At 46.2% G+C, this 21,874-nt stretch overlaps 1 protein-coding gene across 2 annotated transcripts; it reads left to right on the forward strand.

Annotated features, from left to right (window-relative positions):
• Positions 1-16,937: 16,937 nt before the first annotated feature.
• On the forward strand, positions 16,938-21,402 carry ADCYAP1 (adenylate cyclase activating polypeptide 1). 2 transcript variants are annotated; one of them, XM_088527250.1, is made up of 5 exons: positions 16,938-17,173; positions 18,060-18,167; positions 19,873-20,007; positions 20,349-20,444; positions 20,693-21,402. In XM_088527250.1, exons 1-5 carry the CDS (start codon positions 17,115-17,117, stop codon positions 20,877-20,879), a joined length of 585 nt encoding a protein of 194 aa, XP_088383376.1. In that variant the 5' UTR covers positions 16,938-17,114; the 3' UTR covers positions 20,880-21,402. The 2 variants fall into 2 exon arrangements, with proteins under 2 accessions (XP_088383376.1, XP_088383375.1); XM_088527249.1 differs by having other exon boundaries at positions 16,940-17,831.
• The last annotated feature ends 472 nt before the right edge of the window (positions 21,403-21,874 follow it).

A 21,874-nucleotide genomic window follows, 5' to 3' on the forward strand; every position in this document is an offset into this window, starting at 1 on the left:
TTTTACATTCTGCCAAGGATTTTATTTATCACTGTGGCATGCTCAAAATTGCTTATCTGAGGTCCCTTCAAACTCTACCAAAGTATCTGCAGTATCCGAAGGATTTTGGTAACTGGTTTCCTATCTTAAAGTTTGTAAGCATTTGTTTTCCATGAAAATGCACAACTTCCTTAAATATTTTTGTGCCCTTTCTAGTCATAAACTCACAGAATTCTCTTGTTAGTAGTGTCCCATTCCCTTTTAGTCATTTCTGTTTTATAATGCTTTACACCTTTTTTGTCCATAGCTTTTGTCCATGAAATGACTGTGCTGTGACATTTTTGTAGAGTTTTATTTTTTAGTTAATATAAAATAGGTAGGTTTTTAAAGTAATGGCAACTTCTGACTTTCTTCTGATTCTTAAAAGACTCATAGAATTTTCCTGTGCATGCCCATGTCAAATGTTTTCTAATAATTTAATACGATTTGGCTTTTCTGCTGCACTCTGTTTCTTCTACACGTCATTGTACATTTCAGTTTTATTAAGAGATAGATTATCAAAAGAATTAAGCTCCACCTCTAAAGAAAGATCGAAGACCTTAGAATTTCATCTTTGTAGTACTTGTGTCCCAATTTTCAAATGAACTCAGCACGCAGTTCTGAATGCTTGAAAATCTGGATACTGTATGAGTATCTATTCATTTACCCTTTTTTCGCAACAGTCAGTTTTGGGTCAGGCTCCTAGAGTACAATGAGTAGTACTAAATGAAGAATAATTTAAAACTGTTAAGTTAAACAGTCAAAAGAAGTCTTGATTTCACACACACACACAAAGGTCTGGTTTAGTACGCAGGAATCACAGGAGATGGTCCAAGTCTGTTCTTTGTCTGATTGACTTCTGATAGCGAATTAATAGCACTGAACTTTCATTAGACGTGGGAAGAGAAATCTGCTGTGTGAAGTCAAACTCCAGCTATACACCTCAGCCTGACTCTCCTGCCCTTTTTCCTCTGTCTCTTTCTGAGCGTTGCTGCCAATCTGACTATTTGCCTCGGAACTTAGGGAGATACGGGAAATGAAAATTTGGGGAGAAAACCTGTAAAACTGATGTTTGTTAGTGGGCTTCTCCATTGTGTGAGTCCAGAATTCTTATAGTAAAATAACAATTTTAACTTACTCCTTGTTCTACTTGCCCATCCAAGAGTTAACATGACCCACAGAAGCTAAGAATCTAAGCTCAGCTGTTAAGAATGTCAGACATAGTTTCCTTTTAAACATCTTCCTGCACCTGTCACATTAAAGATTTTGCTTTTGAAAAGAAAGAACATCACAGCAGTAAATTCTGTTTATTTACTATACAAAGCTTTACCAAGTTCCCTATTGCTCAGTTTGTATTATTATGTCAAAAAGCCTTAGCTCTAGGTCAGGATTCCAGACTTTACTAACAAAAGCAATATACAAAGATTCAGTTATGGTATTTCTGTCTTAATTGTGGACGCAATTGTAATGAAGCTTCCTCTCTGTTGCTATCTAGTGAGATGTAGCTACAAGGTTAGATATACTAAGTGCAGAGTCAAATTTAACAGGGCAATAATGAAATGCATAGACTGGAACTCACCATCAGCAGTGTGGCCCGACAACATGGCTAACAAACTGATTTGAGGCACCCAGGGCATGAACTGGTCTGTTTGTCTTCATCCATCTCCATTGCTGACACTTTTGGCTGCGGAGGTGTGGGGCGTGGAAGCTGGAGGCATTGAGGGATGGAGGAAGAATCTCAGAGATGCTCCTCACCACTTTATGGAAGTGTAGTAGAGTAGCACCGAGCTAAGCTCCTTTCTTTGCTTACAAAGTAAAACACTTCTGTGGCTGCAACTGGTACCTAAGTACTTTGCTATATTATTTTAATTCATACATGTTGGCTAAACTTTCAGGGTGCAAAAAGATCAATAGAAAATCCAGTACGTAAGCATCTTTTTAATATTTTAAAACCTCAGAGCAGATTTCAAATTGCCTAAATGTGAAAACTAGGAGTTCTTCATTTGTAAAACATGCAGGAGAAAATAGTGACATGCTCAGTTCTCGTGTTAAACAGAGAATTTTGCTTGCTTAGCTGTTTTCTCTCTTCTGCATCTGTTAGTAATGACATTAACTGCAAATGGAAATAATATGAAACTGTTCATTGAGACAGTGTACAGAGAAGTTTCTTCTTTTATATGGGAGTGTACTGCATTGTCAACCTTTCTTCCTTTCCTGTCATGATTAAGGACACTGATTTCAACTCTCTCAATTTGTAGTCTGTAAACAATTGTTTTTTTCAGAACAGAAAAATGGTGTCTGGTATAACAACATTCATTATTTTGGCTGTATTAGTTAAATAGGATTGATATCAGCACTCTTTTTCATCTGAATTTTGCAAATTGAGACAGTGACAGGTATTTACCAGCTTCACATTTTTGGTCATGGCCAAAGCACTATCCACTGCTAGTCAGAAGTGAACCTTGAGGAGATGGAAAAAAATAGTTTGGAATAGGATTTCAGTTATGTGGAGTTTTTCCACCCATACTTACAGGAGATCTCTGGAATCCCCAATGTTAAATTATTATCAGTTTATGGAATAATACAATTCTTTAGTGACAGCAGAAACATAAGTATTGAGGAGGAGTTGCTGATGCTGTCATTCATGCACTCACAAATTTGTTTTCTTCCTAATTTCACCCATACACAGCTGCATGTTCTCCCTAATTAATGAATTGCCCTCAGGTTACTCACCCAGACAGATCTAATCTAATTCTGTCCAAAATGACTAAACTCTGTCCAGCATTAAAGATGTAAAAGGCCACAAATTACTTTCTTGGTCTTTCCAGATAGAAAATCACTGCTTGGTGAATGGCATTCGCTCCATGTGGCATTCAAGATGATTTAATCACCTCAAGGCTGAAGCTTCCAGTACAGTGAAGAAAAACATCAACTGCAGAAAAAAGTTTCTTAATTCAGATTCCAGTTCTAGAGAAGAAATATTCATTTCAGATGTAAGCTTATAATGACAATGCCATAAATGCAATAAAATGAATAAATATGCAGTTATTTCATCTTTAAGACACTTTATAAATGTTAACTAATCTTTCTTTTTTAGTTTCCAACTAAAGTTATGTGATCAAGATGAAAGACTAAGTCATTATTGTTACAGAAAACTATTTTTTTCCAGATATTCTAATAAAAAAAAAAAGTGTATGCGCTTAGGACATAAAGTGAAATATGACTAAGTATATGTCATTTTTAATACCGGCTGACCTACAATGCGGTTTAAAAAATAAGGATGTACACCCAATTTCATATTAGTTTTACTTCTTTTTGCTTCCTAACTTGATTTTGCATGCTTCCTCCCAAAGGTCTCCAAGGAGATTTAAAAAAAATCAAAAAAGCCTCCTTACACCCTGCTGAAATGCACCACAGCCTAGTATGAAATTGATACCAATACTCCTCTGCAGGGTAAGGAAGTGGAAATGATAGCGCTGCATGTGATTTCCCCACAGGAATGCAAGAAGCAGGGATGCTTATTTTTTGCAATTGAAGGCAAAAGATGTCCATATAGTTTGACTTCAGTTCAAGTGTAAACACTGCAGATGAAGTACTCAGCGCCATACTAATACAGGGGGTGATCTGTAAGGCACAAATTACTCCAGAGGCATTGGATTTACACTTAACAGTAATTTTCCCCAGAATCTATAGCTGAAATTTGCCTTTGAAACCAAGTCTTATTAGACACAGACCCTCCTTCTGTATACATTGTAACCGATAAAACAGGGAAAAAGAAGTGTGTGCTGCAAAGTTGTATGTTTTAAGAAAGGGAGCAACATCCTTGGAGAGATGGAGCTGATCTCTGCATTCAGGACTGACTTCCCTTTATAGTCACGAGTAGAGTATTCTCTTGTGCCTGCGATTTCTCATTTTTGTCAGTCTTTCCATGCAAATCGTGAAGATGAGATGGATTTCAAACAGGTGCATACACTGCCTAGCACAATTCACTGACCGTACGAACTGGTACGTTGTGATTTGCTCATAATATGAATAAAAAATGTGATGGGAACATTGTGGAACTTGCTGTCAATGTAATAACTGAATATTGAAGAACATTTGCTGTTCTTTTTTAATTTTAGACTAACATAAGTTAGACGTGAATGAAACAAGCTCATCACCTAACTCCCTTGCTATTTTGAAAGCTTAGGGGCTTTTGTTGGTTTAAACTTTGTGAAAAACTAGAATTTTATGAAAAATACAACTGGAATTTTATGAAAAACTAGATTTTTCTCTTAAAAAATAGAAGTGAATGAGATATGGTGAATGGTACTTTAAGAATACACACATTTATTGCATTGGAAATAACCACAAAAATTACCTAATGGGAGAAACAGGCATAGTACTGCACAACACTACAGATTTTGGAATTATCTTACACTGTTTTTTATAAAAATTGCCTTGAAATACACAAACTTCACAGCTGGCATGCTGGTAGCGCTGTGTTTTCATCCAACCTGACTGGCAATTTCCTAACTGTCATTACTACATGCCATACTGGATACTGGCTACAACTCCCTATCTCTGCTTTTCTAATGTTTTTTCAAACTTATGAGGAATAACTATGTTGTAGAGAATTTGGGACCTCAAGCAGTCACCCACATTTAGTAATCAGCCCCCTGGGAAGATAATACAGGAAAGCTTGATTGCAAGTGCCAATGGGTTTGCTTTTCCAGGTCACTGCACAGGATGAGGCCTAAAAGGTGGATACTTTCCATTTTGTTTCTTTTTTTCTAGTCATTAAAGAGGCCAGCTTAGTCATGTTCTTATTTTAGGTGTTTCCGCATGATCCAGAGTTAACGTTCCTCAGATGCAGAAAGTTCCATGTGGATCCTTTATATTCTTCAAAAGTTGGCATGTTGCAGTCCTTATGTCTTCATGGTTTGATCTGCACAGAGATAAAGTTTTGTTTATTCTTTATACACATTATCATAATCCTAAAAGAAAAAGAAAAAGAGAGTAATGCTGAATTTTGCATCATGGATTTTGATTTTTTGATAGCTATGTCTTAAGAAAGGTTGTTCTCCTGTGCCTACCTCTGAGTTATAGTATCAGGTCAAAATATTAAAACCCTATTGGGATTCATTATAGCAAAACACTGTAAAGTAACTGTTATTGACAGGTGCCAGGGTCAGCTGTCAACCTGAGCTCCGAAGTCGTTACAGACTGAATTGGTTCTGAACATCTGAAATTTCATTTTTACTGCCTGTCCGGGCAAGCTGGCTGCTCACTGACAGCCAAGGTATTGATGCAAGTGGTAGACTGACCTCTGGTTAGAGACTAAAAACTCTCAGTACAGAAACTGAATGTAGCACACGATGCCTTCTCAGCAAGACCAGCATTAAGTTCTTCGAGTACTTTCATTTTTTAATGAACGCTGTAGAGGCCAGAGCTTTAAATTATCTCTGAAAGATTAAAAATTGATAAACTAACTGGCTATCTTGACTTGAGAATTCCTGTGCCATAGTAGTTCTATAGGAAGCACTTGTATAGTAATGAGATAAGTAATGAGTTGTATGGTAATGAGATAATCAGAGTGAAAGCCAAGGGAGAAGTTTCAGGAGACAGAACTCTGAAAGTCCACCCCTTTTAGAAAAAAAAAATAAAAAAAGGCTTATCCATATCTGAGAGATAAAAGAGCTTATATTTTTTCCTAGGGATGGCAATGGCAGTATTTTATTTAAAGTATACGAGATGGGCGTGTGCTGGTGTTTGGCTAAATTCAGGAACAACTTGCCTCTCAATATCATTGAAAACAGAGGAAAATCTGTATTAGAAACATCAGGCTTGTGCATCCTTTCAGCCAGCACTAGGATGCCGATACGTACAGATGAAGGGCAGAGGAGAAGATGAAAAAAAATATGGTGTGGAGCAGTGACCATTCTTCAGTGATGTGACCTGGGCCATGGGCACCACATGTTAATGGGACTCATATCCTCTCTGTATCTCTGGTAGATTATCCCTAGGGATATTTTGTAATTGGGCTTAGGCGATGGTCCATGTTTTTGAATATGCAATTTGTGAAGATTGTGTTTACAAGTTGTTTTAAAAATCATTATGGGAATTAATCTCCGGACACATTTTCTTACTTTTGCAATTACCAAAAATATTTCTGTGAAGCCTGCGGGTAGAGCAAGTCTGAAAAACTAAAAAGAAAAAAAAAAAGAAAAAGAATAAGCAAAAAATATTCAGAAGCGTCTTTCAGAGTTCGAAGACTCAAGTGCTTCTAGAGGCAACCGCTGTTGATGTTTGCTTTTGTGTCGACAGAATCCCTTTAAAAGGTTTTGTGGTGTGAAAAGCTCCTTTTAGTGGGTTTTCATAATGCACTGGGAGAGAACAAGAAAATGTTTTTCTCACTGCGGCCGGCCTGGAGCTCGCTGAGAACATTGCGTACCTGGGGCGGGAGGCGATTCTCCGCGCGGCCCGCGGGCCGTGCCGGCGGGATGGGCATCGTACGTGTCCCCGCTCACCTTGCAGAGCCAAGCGCTCGCTTCTCCCGAACTCTCCGAAGGATGACTCAGGCCCCGTAATGTGCCTGAAGGAGATACGTAGGATGAAGACTCACACCCACCCTGAAGTGATGGATAGACATCCCTGTGGCTTGCTGGAGGCTAAGTGCTTTTATTCCAAAAGAAAATGCGTGGAGCAGAAGGAGGGGTGGCAGCTCCCTGAGCCAGTTGTAGTCTAGCAGCCGCAAGGTGGCATGAAGGCTTTGTGCTTTCCTTACAAAATGGGTGCTATAAAGCAGCATCTGGCTATCCGCTCTGCTGTAGGCTGAGCACCCCCAGGACTGCACAGCTCTTTGTAAGCACTACAGGGACTCTGGATGGCAAAACCTAGGTTTGCTACGTCCTGAGGGTCACTGCACAGCAGGTATTCCCACCTCAGCTCCTCGAGTAGTGCTGCTCTTAGCCCCATCTACAGCAAGGCCAGCTGCTAGCAAAGGAGAACCAGCCCTGGCACAGGAGGCTGCTGCTATCTTCACTGCAGAGAGTAGGGGTAGCATCTTTCCTAGCAAATAAGCCTCTCCTTGGGATGCATGTGAGACCTCCGGCACACGTGATCGTGATGCCTTGGGGACATTTCTGTTATGGGTGGTTGGGACGATTCATCTTATATCACTGCAGCTTTTGCTGAAGAAACACTGATCAAAGACAATGTGGTCGACACAGAGGCAACCCAGGGCGAGGTTATTAAAAGTATGAAATACATTTTCACACTATAAGATACATTTATATGAACTTCACTGTTCTCAGTGCAATGCTGCTTCTGTCAGAGACAGGATTTTCCATGGCATACCTTCAAAAACTTTGTTCAGATGATGTTCAGGAGGTCTCCACTGGAGATGCAGCTTCTGCTGGTCCTCTCAGAATGGATTCTTGTCCCTAGAAAGCTTTGCTTTTACCTACCCTTACCATTTCTCTTACCAGATGATCTGAGGGTGTAGGGTAACGTGAAACAAACAGTTCCCACGAGTGTCACCATGTAGGCTCCATTAACAGACAGGTCCTGTGGAAGTTAGCATTCAGCACTCCCATTTATACACCCATTATACTTACATACTTAAAACTTGCAGTTATTTCCACCCAGGACTCCAGGCCATGTAAGGATATTGGCAACATTTAATGAGTTCAGTGGGAGCTGCCAGTATGCCGCGCTTAACAAGAGTAAAGGCAGTAGCTGCAGTTAAAGCATCTCTAAGTGCTTGGCTCACCCATCTCCATGGGATTAAAGAGCCGTTACCTGCCTTCTCTCCACTTTGTTCCTTCCGTAGAAACTTCTACAAAAAGAAACCCGCAACCCCCTTGCCTTTTATCCATTTCTTACTAATTCACAAATTTGAGTTTAATATCTCTGTGACCTTTCAGTTTTATATTGCCTAACTGGAGCAGAGAAGCTATTTTCTTCTTCAAGATGAGCTTCCCTCTCATTGCAGGTTCATTTAGGCTTAGGACTAATGTAGCACAGCACAGAATACCACAAGGATTTGGTATTTTGCAGTGCTACTCACAGTTAACCATTCCTAAACTGTATAGCAATGAATCATGCAGGCTGGGATATTGCCTCTAAAAAGCCCTCTTCTCCCATCCTTTGACAGCTGTAGAAATAAGGGGATGTGATTCTGAGAAAGATTTAAGTATAAGTTTAACTTCTTTAATGCAAAGGTAGACTTTGGAAACAGGGTAGGCTTTGGAAACAGGAGGAACACATTGGCCAGGACACTTTCCTTCCCATCCTAAAAGCAAGCTTGTGCTTTTAGCCTGTGGATCACCACTTGGGAAGTTTTGTTATCTTTCTAAAGCACGCCAGTGACTTGGCTGGCATTACACAGTGCTCTGTTCCAGAACAGCAGTGCACACTATTGTTCATTAAGAAAAATATGAGGAAAACTCATGATTCAAATCTCCCTAGTGCCTCTCCCTCCCCCAGGAAAATAAAGGAAGGGCACCAGCTATATTGAATGTAATGACTAATACTACTGTTTTCTAATCAACCCTGAAAGATGAGCAAAGATTTCTGTTGAAGGACAGCTTTTGCTCTGTTGCAAAGTCTCCTTTGATTAACTTGTTCTCTGAGAATGAGTAATGTGGATTTAATTATTTTTAGTTTAGTTCAAGGTTATTAATCATCTTCAAGCTAACAACAAATACAAAAAGCAGTTCACCAGTGTTTCATGTCATTCGCGGTACATTTTCTGTTTTGGATGCATCATTCTCTTTGCCTTGCTGAATGATGCCCATTTCCACATACACTGCTGGAGGCAAACACACAGTGACTGTGTTTTCAGGAAGGGAACTCTCTTGGGCTGAAAACACTTATTAGAGGGACTCCACTCTAGGCTCTCCTGAATCCATGACAAACCTCATCAGAGATTATTTAGTTTATACATATATATATAGAGAGATAGATTTTATATGTAGATTATGGTCATTGAATTGATTCATGCCTAGGAAATAGAAGAATGCAACCATTTTCTAGAAAGCATGCTTGTGTTTGGTGGCAAGGGGACATATTATTCCTAAGCAGTAAAGCACCACTGCTGGCTTCCCTTCTCTTCCCTTCCCTTTCCCTTCCCTTCCCATTTTTTTTAGCAGTGTTCTCTCAAAGAAGTCACTTAAATTGCTGTATTTCAGACTACTGGATAGAAGAAACCGAAGTGCCTATATACCTTCTAAGAGCATTATGAGATTATTAGTAATATTTTTGAATTAAAATCTATTATATAATTATAGAGTATTTTATAATGATGAACCCATAAAATCCATATGGGCATGTGTTCAGAAGACTGTATAAAGAACATCTTTTACCTAGAAAATGCATAGAATGTTTTCCCCCTAACTCTTCAAAAAGAATTATTCTGTACTTTTCTCAGTACTGAATAAATATTTGCTGTTTTCATAAGCAGACTTTTAAATACACATTCCTATGTTTACCTTGTAGCTCAAGCTCTGGAATAATTATGTAAAGATATTCTACATTAGGGAAGAGGGGAAAGAAACTGAACAAATCTAAAAATGAACGAATGTACGTAAGGAGCAGTCCCTGACTCAGAATTGAACTGGTAGAACTGATCTGAGGAGATAAGAAGGTCACCAGGTATATTCAAAACAGTGTTATTTACTTTCTGTAGAAGAGAGGCTTGAATAGTTAATGTTCCTGACAATTACTTTCTTTTCACTGCGAAGAAAATACTTTTTTTTTCCCAGAGAGAATTTTGTTTTCCCAGAGAGATAAGAGAAGCATATAAAGGTATCTTCCTGTGAAGTACTTTGGAAAAAACAACAAAAATAAAGAACAAAACAACTGAAGCAACCTTTAAAAAGTCCCCAAACCATCTTAAATTGTTATCAACAGGTAATAGTAACGTTTTTCATATAATTCCGTGCTCATGCTTCTTGTCTATTGTATTTCAGGGCAAATTATGGTTACTTGCAGATTTTTATATCAGAAAGCTAACTAAAGGGAATTATCCAGTTAGCAAAACATTCGTTTCAGACAGTTCAAACAAATCCAGTGTATACATTTCAGTACAATCTCAAGAGTTACTGAGATTTATAAGAACACTGTGTTCACTGTACGGTGAAACATCTTAGAGAGTCACACAAAATTATATACAATTAACTTCTTTATTTAATAATCTATGGGACTCAAATGCAAAGTGAGTAGGATATTTGTACTTACAGAAAAAAAAATAATACGGTGAGAAATCCATCATTAATACTTCAAAATTTAGACATATGCCCCACATATTGCCATAATTTATTATTTCAGCTACAATGATTATTGTTGACTAATTTGGTTAGCTCCAGAAATTAAAAACATTTTGAGGGTGGAAAGGAAAGTCTCAGACCTGCAATATCATATCAACTTTTGGTTGCATTGAGCTCTGCAAACTCCTAAGACATACAAAAAAGACCAAAGGCAACTTTACATATATTTACAGCATTTACATAATGAGCTCAGTAGACACATACCTGAAGTTATGAAACCACACAGGAGTTTCTGCAGACAGTCTTCATTCCTAATGAGAAAGGCTGCTCAATCTAATCCAGTTCTGTCTGAAGCTGGTGAGAGCCTTTCCTCTGCCATTAGGAGAGTCAGAGACTGATTTTTGACATTACAAGAGACCATTACAAACATCTAGCCTGACCTTTGCATAAAGCAGGCCAAAGAATTTTGCTCAATAGCTTGGGATATTTTAGAAAGCTGACTTTTTAAGTAATGGAGAATGTAATCCAATTTTGTTTAAGTGATTAATTGCCTTGGCTGTTGCAGAAATGCATTTTATTAGAAGACAGAGATGTATCAAGCCATAAGGCTGCACAGAGAAATGCTTTGTGCCGTCTTAAATTATATATATATAAAAAAATAGAATTGGCCACTTTTGCTAAGTAGCCTCAAGGACTGTATTGAAATTAAATGAATAATAATAATAATAAATTAAAATAGTAATACTGTCTTGTAGTTACAGGCTTTTCCCCTAAATATCCTCCCAGTGTTCATGCATGCAGTTCAGTTAAATCTGTTTAATGAGGGCCTGCTCCAGCACTGAGGAGCCAAGGGGACGTCGCGGCGCCTGTTGGGGCAGTGGAGGCTGTGGCCGGAGAGGTCCAGCCCGCGGCTCTGGGGACCGGTGCAGGGCAGACGTCTCAGGACTCCCTGCGACCACGGCCACAACAGCCCCCAGGACCGTGTGCTGGCTGGCACCCTGGGTTCTGCTGTCCTGATGATACCTGCCGTGGGGACCGGCTGTGGAATTCCCCGTTCTCATTGCAGGCATCCTCATCTCCTGCACCTTTCTGGATGTGAGCCAGCAGGGCCCCTCAGCACTGTGCTGCAGCAGGTTGCAAGAGCTCTTCTCCTTGCTCCAGGTGCACAAAATCAGCGACCCGAAGGGCTCCTGCACTCTGAGTAGGTGGGCTTGGAAGGCCATGGGATGCTCCCCACCAGCTTTGAAGGGCTGAGGTGCCCAGCTGGCCTCCCTCCCGTCCTTGTCAAGACAGACGTCACTGTTCCCTTATCACAATATGCAGCTCCAAGTGCGTGTCCGTGGGGCTCTGCTTGGCCCCGGATGTCTGTGGAGCTCTGCACGATCCATCCCCGTTGCCTTTCGCAGTCTTAATTGGAATTATTGAGCGGCGCCTGGCTCTGAAAGGTTGGGATTCACTCCTGGCGGGACAGTCCTCGCCTGCTCAGCTGGGCTGGCTTCCTGGCTCATCAGGATGAAGCTGCGCTGCCAGAAGCCAGGGACCCTCTAACAGGTTTCCAGCACAAGCAGCGACAAATTAGTGTTTCGTAATAGGCTGCACGCTGCTTTGTAATAGGAAAATATGGATGACTCTATTTATTCCCTCTTGCTCCAGCAATGATGAGAACTGTTCTAATTCATTATTAATTTGTTCCAACTATTTCTGGTCACTCTAAACTATGAATAACTTTGACTGTGCTATTAGCAATACCTCAAAGCTGCAGGCAGATTTTAGGTTTTGAATATGGGCGCGTGGGAATCCTACTGCTTCTGAAGGTGCACCCGAATTTCTGCTACGTCTGAGCTCATAAACTTGTACTTGCTGTTCACACTGGCTCCATCTAAAGCAACCCAGAACACAGAGATAGTGTGATGGTTATTCGTCTAGTATAAATTATTGCAGTTGGGTGAAACTGCATAGTCAAGATGTTATGGATTTACGCCGGCTTTTCTAGGATTGCCCTTCAACACTGGGACAGGAATAAGTGGGAGTGAGAGTAGGTCTGGGTCTGTTGCCACGGATAAGCCATTTCCACTGCTTTTATTCTGCAATATAAAATATTTCTGCTTTTGTATTTCATGCCTTGCAGACTCACAAGGTCTTTAGTGGCATTTTGTACATTTCTGGCTTTAATTTAGAGAAGGACCTTGAATAGTAAATCTTAAAAAATGTTTTTTTGTTGTTGTTAGCCTCTCACTAGCAAAGTGCTTTCTTACTTATTTACCTATTTATAAGGAAGTATTGTCTTACTTTCCAAATATAAACGATCAATCAAAAATCCTTTCAGATGCTTTGTCACAAAAGTGTCAAGGAGAATAGGTTTTTTTTTTTTCTTTTGTAGAATGTGAATTTACTTGTAGGAAACTGGAGGAAGGACAGGAAGATTATGAATAGGTGCATTGCTTGTCCAAGGAAATTATCTGTCACATCTTCCCAGTGCCACTGCCCATGCACAGCACAACAGTAACTCCATGTGGAACCAAGTCTGCTTGCTCTTTGTTTTTTCATGGATTTAGAAAGCCCTTTTCTTGCCTTGTGTTTTGATAGGAATGACTCCTCCACCGCTGCCTTGTTGTCCTGGTCATCCGGCTTGTCTGGCAGAAAGGGAGGGAGAAGGAACGCTGCCATACGAAACACTGGGCTGCTGTGTAGGTGGGTAGGCAATCCGGCAGGGCACAGACAACGCACTGGCCTTGCCTCTCACCACAGCCTCTAAGAACGGGCAGGAGGAGGATGACCCGTCACTCCCACGTTGCTGTCTTGAAAAAAAAAAATGTTGTGTCTGATCTCTTAAGAAAGGCAAAGAAAAAACAGCTGTTCTTCCCAGAGCATATTTCAGAATGGTTTCTAGATGCTTCTTTTCAGAGTTACAGTGACAAAGGCATTATCTGAAAATCCACATGAGGAATTTGCCATGGGATGTGGCCAGCTTTTCCCTGTCAGTCACTGTGAAATGACTCCAAGGGACTCGACCACTGGACAAGGCCTCTCCATCAGGTCTAAGTGTTTCCCTTCACTCTTTGGCTTTTAGAGTTATATTTTGTATTTCACAGCTTTCCCAAGTGTGTGTCTTGAGAGAGTTGCAGTCAAAGTAGTGTCCTTGCAGTCCAGTAACTGTTTCCAGTTGTTACTCTCAAAGCTTTCTGTAGTTTGTGCCTCTTCCCTAGAATCCCCTTGAGTGGATAAACTTTCTGGATTACAGTTATATCCTTAGTGAGAGTTGAGAAAACATGCACATATAAATGTTTTTCACAGTGCTCCTAAATACACTGCTGCTTTTAGTTAAAGAAGAAGGCACAAGGGGGGGCAATTTAATAAAAGAAAAACAACTCTGTAAATAAAGCAGCCTCAGCCCTTTCTGCTTCTGAGTTTGCTGGGATCTGTTTGAGCAGGAAAGTGGGGTTTTCCTGCCTCTGTTGCAGGTGCCGCGTCTCAGACAGAGCTGCTGAAAATATCTGACAAGACATAGCTCCTGGCACTTGGGCTCTAATAACTGCTGTTCTGCTGGGTGATCCCCTAAACAGCCGCTATCAGATGGCCACGGATACAGCTGAGTGGCTCCACTGACAAGATAATCTCCCTTCCAGCAAGGCGGCTCCTCCGGGGCATCAAGTGCGAGGCCGGGAGGCAGGGAAGGGAAGCGAAGGGAAGGGAAGGGAAGGCAAGGCAAGGCAAGGCAAGGCAAGAGGGCAGCAGCACCTTTGCAACATCGATGCAGACAGGTACAGAGTTTACCCAGATCCGCCACAGCTTCCCTGAGCCATCACAGTAAGATATCAGCCCTGAGGAAAGAAAACCATGAGACAGTTGAGAAATCAGCTCGTGTGCGTGTGCGTCTGGGTTGGGAGGCTTTTGAGAAGGGAGAGTTCACTCTTTTTTTCATATTACAGAAAAAAAACATGAGCATTCAGTGTAAAACATAGTTATTCCAGCTTTGACAGTTCTCATGAAAGACATATTGAAGGTGAGACACACTATGAAAACACAGGTAGAGTGGCTAGGCATGCATGCAGTGGCTAGGCTAGGCAAATAGGTATGCAACGTTATCCTGCTACACGGCCTAGTAACAAAGTCCCTGACAGTTTGATAGATTGCTCTTGGTATCCACTTTTTAAAATGGAAATATGCATAAATATGCATAAAGGAGTTTTTCTGAAGGATGGAAAAGATACCCATCATGGTACCTGATCAAATATGTTCTTTTGAATTAAAGCTATGGCAGTAGGTTTTAGAGCAATCAGTCCCAGTCATGCTTAACAAGGCTCGGAGGATGTAAGCTATAGAATTATAATGCTCTAGTTAGGAAAACAGGCATTTAAAATAGCATAGTCAGATAAATTAAAAGGTCTAATTTAAGCTGACAGAGAAAAATGAAGGAAGTTCTCCAGTGAACAACCTACTTTCCTTCAGATGCAGCTTTAGGAGCCTGCCTGAGAGGCAAGTATTATACTTTTCAGCCTTGAAATGAGAGTTATCCAGAAATTTGCTTATTCATGGAGGCTAGATTAAAACCTTTGCTTATTCAGCCTGAAGTGTAAGCACATTGTACCCGCACCCATGAAGTAGACAGCGAACTTACAAGAGTTTTATTGGCATGAATCATTTGCGAGTTACTCACCCTAAGTGACTGTCTAGAAGCTGTATTTTTGCAAAGCGCGCCAGTGTTGTGTCTCTGCACACTGTAAAAGCAGGGGAGGGTTAGGACCGTTAAGAATGGTCTGGAAGTTTAGTCCTTGTTTTTACTGGGATTTTGATCTTTAGGTTGTTTGAGCCCAGGTATCCTGATAATTCTGCGAAGAATGGGAGGATAGGAAAGACAGGCGAGGAAATGAGAATGTGTAAAGAAAGAATAGCTCGAAGTAGCTTTTCCAAAGTGAAAACAGCCACAGTGTTAAAATCCACAGCCCACGACCCTGGCCAGCTTGGGAAGAGGCAGGAGTATTTTTTTCACCCGGGTTCTGAGGAAGAGCAGGTATTTCAAGGCAGTGTAGCAAAGTTACCCGTCTAATCTCTGCCACGCGTGGCTCTAGAGAAGCCTGTGTAAGTAACCCACCTGATACCAGAGTCAACCCGAGAGAGAGAGAGAGAGAGAAAAGGAAATAAAAGAAAACAAACAAACAAACCAAACCACCTCCCGCCCGCCAAGGAAACTCCGGCGCGGTGCTGCAGGAAGGGCAGCGGGGAAGCAGGAGCCTTGCCCGGCGCGGCGCGAACCAGCCCGGGGCTCGCGCGGGCTCCGGGCCCGGAGCGTTGCGGCTCCCCCGGAGCCTCTCGGCGCTGCGGACACGGCCCGTCCCGTCGCGTCCCGGCCCCGCGGCCGCCCCGACGCCTCCCGGCAGGGCCGCACGGGCGCTGCGAGCCCGCGCGGTGGCGCCCGCCCTTCACGGACGGCGCGCGCCGCGCTGCGCGCCCGCGGAGCCGCGGGGAAGCCCCGCGGAGCCCCCGGGAAGGACCGCGCTCCCTCCGCGCCGCTGCTTCCCCGCGGAGCGGAGCGGGAGCTGGGGCCTGGCGCGGGGCTCCCCCCGTGCTCTCCCCGGCGCGGGACAGCCAAGAGCGGCGAGCGGGGACAGGCGGCGGGTGCCGGGCCCTTCCCCGCGAGCGCGTCAGCGGCCGCTGCCCGGGGAATAACTCACCCGCGTTACGTTTCCTTTACCCTCGGAAAGTGCTGCAACCTTAAATGACCATAATAGGAATGTAATTGTATGGTATGGGGCTTTTTTTGTTGCTGCTGTTGTTGTTGTTGTTGTTTTTTGAGAAATCGATTTGGGCTCGAATAACTTATCTAAACAGGTTACACCAAAGCCATTCAAATAGGAAACAGGAGAACTAAATTATTGCTGCTTCCTGAACTCTCTGCTTATGCTCCCCATAATTAAAATGTGCAGTAATGGCTCCTGCAGCCTGCGTTTCTTCGGGTAATTCTCGGAAATGAAGGGCTGAGTTTCGGCCACTGAGCGAGGAGAGCGCAGAGATGAGCGCAAATCCCGCGGGGGTTGGTAGCCAGCCGGGGGTCCTCGCCGGGGGTCCTCGGGGGGAAACAAGCCCGGCGGCAGGGAACTCCCCAGAGAAGGGATTTCCCGAAGAGTCCCTGCGCAAATTAACTTTTTTTTTTTTTTTTTGGTAAACCTCCCCTTTCCTGTCGTGCGCGCTCCGCTCCTCCGAGCCCGGACGCTTTGCAGCAGGCGCGGAGGGGAAGGGGTCGGCCGGGGCCGGGGCGGGGGGCGGGTTGTGCGGGGGGTGCCAGGCCCCGGGGCCCGCGCGTGGGCCCGTCCCCGCGGCCGCCGTGGGGCTGCGGCGGGCGGCCCACGCGGGGCGCTTACGGCACTGCCCGAGGCGGGAGGGAGCGTTGCGTAAGGCTAACAGCTACAACAACAGCAAAAATGAAATAAAGAGGTGGGGGGGAGGAAGAGGAAAGGACCCCCCATCGCCGCGGCAATGTGGGCCCCGCCGTAGGGCTGCTCCGAGGCGCGGAGCCAGAGGCGGGGGACGGGGACGGGACCCCCCCGAGCCCCCTAGAGCTCCCTCCCCCGCGCGGAGGTGCCGTCTCGGGGCAGGTGAAGCGGGGCCGCGGGCTGCCTCGCGCTCCCTCGCGCTCCCTCGCTTTCGCGCTGCCGTTTTGTTTTGGGGGGAAGCGTGAGCTGGTGTTTGCGAGAAGCCTCATGACTCCCGATAAGCTCATCCTGGAGGACGACACAGCGCCGTGTTCCTTGAGGAATTGGGGTGGTGACGTCTTTTCAGATACCCGATTATTACGTGACTGGGGAGGGAAAAAAAAAAAGGAAAAAAAAAAAAAAAGGCATTTGATTCATGAATAAAAATCCGGAGCCCGGCGCGGGGACAACAAACAATATTGCCCGTCCTCCGAGGTGACATGCAGGCAAATGTTTACGGAGAGGGCTCTCGCTGAAGCGGGCTGTTTGCAAAGGTTTTGCTGCTAATTGCGTGTGAGGCGGAAGGCTGCGGAAGGCTGGTCAAGTTTGGAGTCGCCAAGCAGGAAGAGAAGAAGAGGAGGAAGCTGAAGGCTCTCAGTGAGGGGAGAGATCTGGGGAAGACAACATCTCGAGCACCAGCCCTCGGCTCCCCTCCTCCTCTGCCTCCCGGGCTCGCTCGCTCTTCTTCCCCCTCTCCCTGGGCTCCCTTCGCCGCCGGCATCTCGCTCCATCCCTCTCCCTCCCTGTCCCTTCCCTCTCAGACTCCACTCCAGATCTGTGCTGCTACCTGCAAACTTTTTTCTTCTATCTTTTTTTTTTCTTTTTCTTTTTTTTTCTTTTCGGAGTGGATTCCCTCTAAATCAGCAAACAAGTAACCGCCGTTTTTGCATCTTCTTCATCCTGCGAGTCCTTCGCCCATCGGAGAGGCGATGCCACGAGGGTTTTAACTCTTTTCGGCCGCAACTTGGGAGAGTGCCGCATTTTTTTTCTCCCTGTCACCCATTTCTTTTTTAATCTTAGTTTTGATTTTTAAGAACTGCCCTTTTAGTTCAGCAGCCAAACGCTCTTAGTGCCGAGTGTTTAGAGTTTAATGGTAAGCAGCCTGGGCGGCTCTCCGGGCCTTGCGCCGGGGCGGGCGGCACCGACGGGGCGGCGGCGGCAGCGGGCGCTGCTCCGCGCTGCTGCGCGCCCGGCTCCAGAGCCGCGCTGTCTCCCGGCCCCACGGGCTCGGCGAGGGGCTCGGCGGGTCGCGGGATTTTTTTTCTTTTTTCTTTTTTCTTTTTTTTTTTTTGACAGAATTTCTCCTTTCCCTCCCGCACAGAGTGGCAATGTGTAGCAAAGCGGTCCTAGCACTCCTGGTCTATGGCATAATAATGCACTGCAGCGTCTACTGCTCTCCTGCGGCTGGACTTCAGTACCCGGGGCTCAGGTAGGTCCCCCTCGGCCCGGGACCCCGCAGGCCCAGGCTGCCCCGCGCTTGCCAAGGAAAGAGAAAACTTGTGAGGGAGGAAGGGGAAAGGGCATGAGGAAGTGGAAAGCACCAAACGAGCCCCCCTCCGCTTGGCCCGTGTGCCCACCCGCTCCGGCTGAGGAGGGGAGCCGGCGGGATGGAAAAATCCGGTTTCGCTGCGGACGGTGCCTGGCCAAGCTGCTGCACTAACTCCGAGACATGCCTGTGCCCCCAGCGTCCCAGCGCGATAACCCATGGCCCCTCGTCCCCCCGGGAGAGGGGAGTCCTGCTCGGGCGGGACGCGGCGGGAAGGTGCGGCGGGGCGGCCGCCCCTCGTCGAGGCATCTGGGCGGCGGGCTGCGAACGGCGCCGAGGTCCTGCAGCAGCGCCTTGAGTTTGCGGGGCTCCAGTCTCTTCCTCGCCTCGCTCTGCGTTTGTCCTGGCTCCCGCCTTACGGGGGAGAGCTGGTGGCGCGATTGCTTGTTTTTCTTTTAAATACGCGTGTACCTGCTCGGCGGCGTTTTGCGTGTCCATTTCCACCTGGGAGCGTTTGCAGCAGGCAGCGTTTGGCGGCAGGAGCCCAGCGGGATCGGCTGAAGCGACCTGCCGCCCTACTCCCCCGTACCGGGTGCCTGGATGGGGGCAGCCAGTGTTGCCGGGGCTGGGGGTGTTTCGGGGTGCGGTGCTGTTGTCCGAAGGTGCCCTCTGGGGAGGACGGGGGGACGGGATGTGCGGCTCAGCTGTGTTCGGAGGGTGGCCAGAGTGTCCCCGCTGGGACCCCAGGCTGTCCCTGCGCGAAGCGGGTCTCGCCGGGGAGACCGTAGGGCCCGGCCGCGCCGTGTCCCCTCCCGGGGCTGCGCGGGGCTCCGCGGCCGCCGGGGCCAGGGGCCCGCGGCTACCGCGGCGTTTCATTCAAGCGCCTGAATTTAGCCGAAGTGAGGCACTTTAGCGGCATCTATTATTAATAGCTCCGCTAAAGCTCACGGACAAAAATAGCTGCCTGTAACGTACCATGACCTACATCGTGCTGCGGAGAGAGCGGAGCGCAGGGTAGGGGGGAGGGCGGCCCGGGACACCAAACTCGGGCGAGCTCAGCGGGAAGGGACGAAAAGCAGGAAAAAAAAAAAAAAAAAAAAGAGAGAGAGAGAGAGAGAGAGAAATAAAAAAAAAAGAGAGAGAAAAAAACGGGCGCACGGCGGCAGCCCGGACAGGCAGGCGCTGCTCCTGGCAGCGCAGTTCAACCCGCGGGCTGGCGGCGCCGTCGGGGAAGCTACGGCTCCTCCGCCCACCCGCCGCGTGTGTGATGTGTGAGTGTGAGTATGTGGCACGTATAAGTGATATGTGACATGTGTATGTGATAAGCGTGTGCGCGCAGCCGGTGCGGGAAGCACCAGCCGCGGCTCAGGCAGCTCGGGCTGTTTCTGGGGCTGGGCGATGCGCTGCGTGTGCGTGGGGGTTTTTCTCCTGTTTCTTTCTTTATTATTATTATTATTATTATTATTATTATCTCGGTGTCGGAGCACGCCTGGCGGCGGGTGTTTCCCCCGCGCGGAGGGCGGGGATGGGGAGCGGGGGGGCGGGTGGGCACGGGGAGGGGAGCGGGGCCGGGGGCCGGGGCCGGCTCCGCTCCGCCGGGAGCCCCGCGCCCGCCTCATCCTCCCCCTCGCCGCTCTCTCCCTGCCAGGCTGGAGGACGAGGTGTACGACGAGGACGGGAACGCTCTGCAGGACCTCGCCTACGACCACGAGCCCCTCGGAATAGCGAGCCCGCCCTCCATGCTGGGCGAGATGTACACCCTGTACTACCCGCCGGAGAAGAGGTGACTGGAAGGCGCGGCGCGGCAGGGCTCATAAAAAAAATCTAGGAAAAAAAAAAACACTAAAACATCTAAAAAGAAATCATCCCCCAAACCCGAACCCTTCCGAACGGCCAAGCAGGGAGCGTCGGGAGCAGAAGGAGCCGGGGAGTCGCCTCCCCTGCAGCCCCGCGGGGAGGGCGGAGCGGGGCCGGGGAAGCGCCGCGCGGCTCCGGGCGCAGCTCGGCCAGGAGGTGCCGGAGCGGGGGCCGCAGCCGGGGCCTCCGCTCGGAGGGCGGGCGGGAGGGCGGGCGGCAGGGCCGGGGCCGGCGGGAGGCGCTCAGCGCGCTCTGCCCTCCGCGCAGGCACGCCGATGGCATCTTCAACAAAGCCTACAGGAAACTCCTGGGCCAGTTATCCGCGAGGAAATATCTGCACTCCCTCATGGCCAAGCGGGTCGGGTAAGGATGTCTCGCCCTTTCTCCTTTTATTATTTTTTATTTTTTTTTCTCCTCTCCGCGGTGGGCGTTGCTGCTGCTGCAGGGGCTTAAAAGGCGGCGGCGGGAGCGAACAAAGCGCTAAGCGGGATGCGCCGGGAGCCGCGGGGGCTCCGCGCCGGGCGGCGGCCGGGGGCTCCCGCAGCGCGGGGCGGCGCGGGGCGGCGCGGGCGGCCTCTCCTGACGCCCCTCTGCTTCTCGGCCCCTTGCAGCGGTGCCAGCAGCGGCCTGGGGGACGAGGCGGAGCCGCTCACCAAGCGGCACATAGACGGCATCTTCACGGACAGCTACAGCCGCTACCGGAAACAAATGGCTGTCAAGAAATACTTAGCAGCCGTCCTGGGGAAAAGGTATAAACAAAGAGTTAAAAACAAAGGACGCCGAGTAGCGTATTTGTAGCGATGAGTAACCAGCCACTCCTGTGTATACAAAGTCCTAAAAAAGAGAGAGAAAGAGAGAGAGCGAGAGAAAGAGAGAGAGAGAGAGAGAGAGACCCCCCCAAAAATCAAAACAAAAACAAAAGTCATTTCCAAACTGACTGAACAATCACCGCTCCTGTGTTATCTAAACATGTATTTATGTATGAAGTAAAGCCATTAAATGAATATTTTGATAATAATATTGTTTTTCTTTTGTACAAAAGCACTAGAGAAACGCACAGATCTACTTTGTGGACCAATCATTAAGTTATATATAATATATAAATATATATATATAAATACTACTACGAATACTAAAGAACAAATCTTCATATAAAGCCTGCACAAGAACAAGAATTCGCCTGAGCTGTTTATGTTTTTATATAAAATAAATAGAAAAAAAAAGACAATCATTGTTTTGAATATTACTCCTATTTTTGTAACGGAAATTAAAAGGATAGTATTTTTATCCACGACAGGGTCGAAGACATTAATTTTCACCATTTGCTACTGTACATAGAGAAGGATGCCCTGCTCCCAGGGGATTATGAGGAAAATGATTTGGGAGAATTGCTGAAGCAGATTCTTCCCCCGGTGAGTCTCAAGGCAGGCTCCTTTGCCACTAGCCTCTCTGCAGGGGCACCGTCCCCTCTGCTCTAGATTTCGATTTCTTTCTGCTTTCTTTGATTCCAGATGTATCTGTACTAGTGTCTCCTCAAACAATGAGCTTAGACGATAATTCTCTTGTGGTGAAAACAACAGCTCGACCCAAATTGTGCATCTCTGTTGATCAGTAGTGGAGGGAGAAGTAGTTAACCCTCCCCAGCAAAACCAAAATTAAAAAAAAAAAAAAAGCCAAACCAAAAAGAAATCAACCCTCCCCTTGCTAAATCCCGACCCAGCAGCAAGGACAGCGAGCCCCGGGCACTGCCCTTCTGGCTGGCCGGGCAGAGTTGCAGAAGAAGCCAAAGCGGA

The sequence above is a fragment of the Tinamus guttatus genome, unplaced genomic scaffold (assembly GCF_059628265.1).
Source record: "Tinamus guttatus ecotype Peru unplaced genomic scaffold, ASM5962826v1 Tinamus_guttatus_pri_ptg000271l, whole genome shotgun sequence".
In the NCBI taxonomy this organism is placed as follows: domain Eukaryota; kingdom Metazoa; phylum Chordata; class Aves; order Tinamiformes; family Tinamidae; genus Tinamus; species Tinamus guttatus.

Excerpts from the sequence above, each read along its gene's own strand:
- ADCYAP1 (XM_088527250.1), top strand. The coding sequence starts at position 17,115 with ATGAATAAAAATCCGGAGCCCGGCGCGGGGACAACAAACAATATTGCC. Across the intron at positions 17,174-18,059 it reads AATATTGCCCGTCCTCCGAG|AGTGGCAATGTGTAGCAAAG; the intron begins GTGACATGCAGG and ends CCTCCCGCACAG. Across the intron at positions 20,445-20,692 it reads CTCATGGCCAAGCGGGTCGG|CGGTGCCAGCAGCGGCCTGG; the intron begins GTAAGGATGTCT and ends GGCCCCTTGCAG.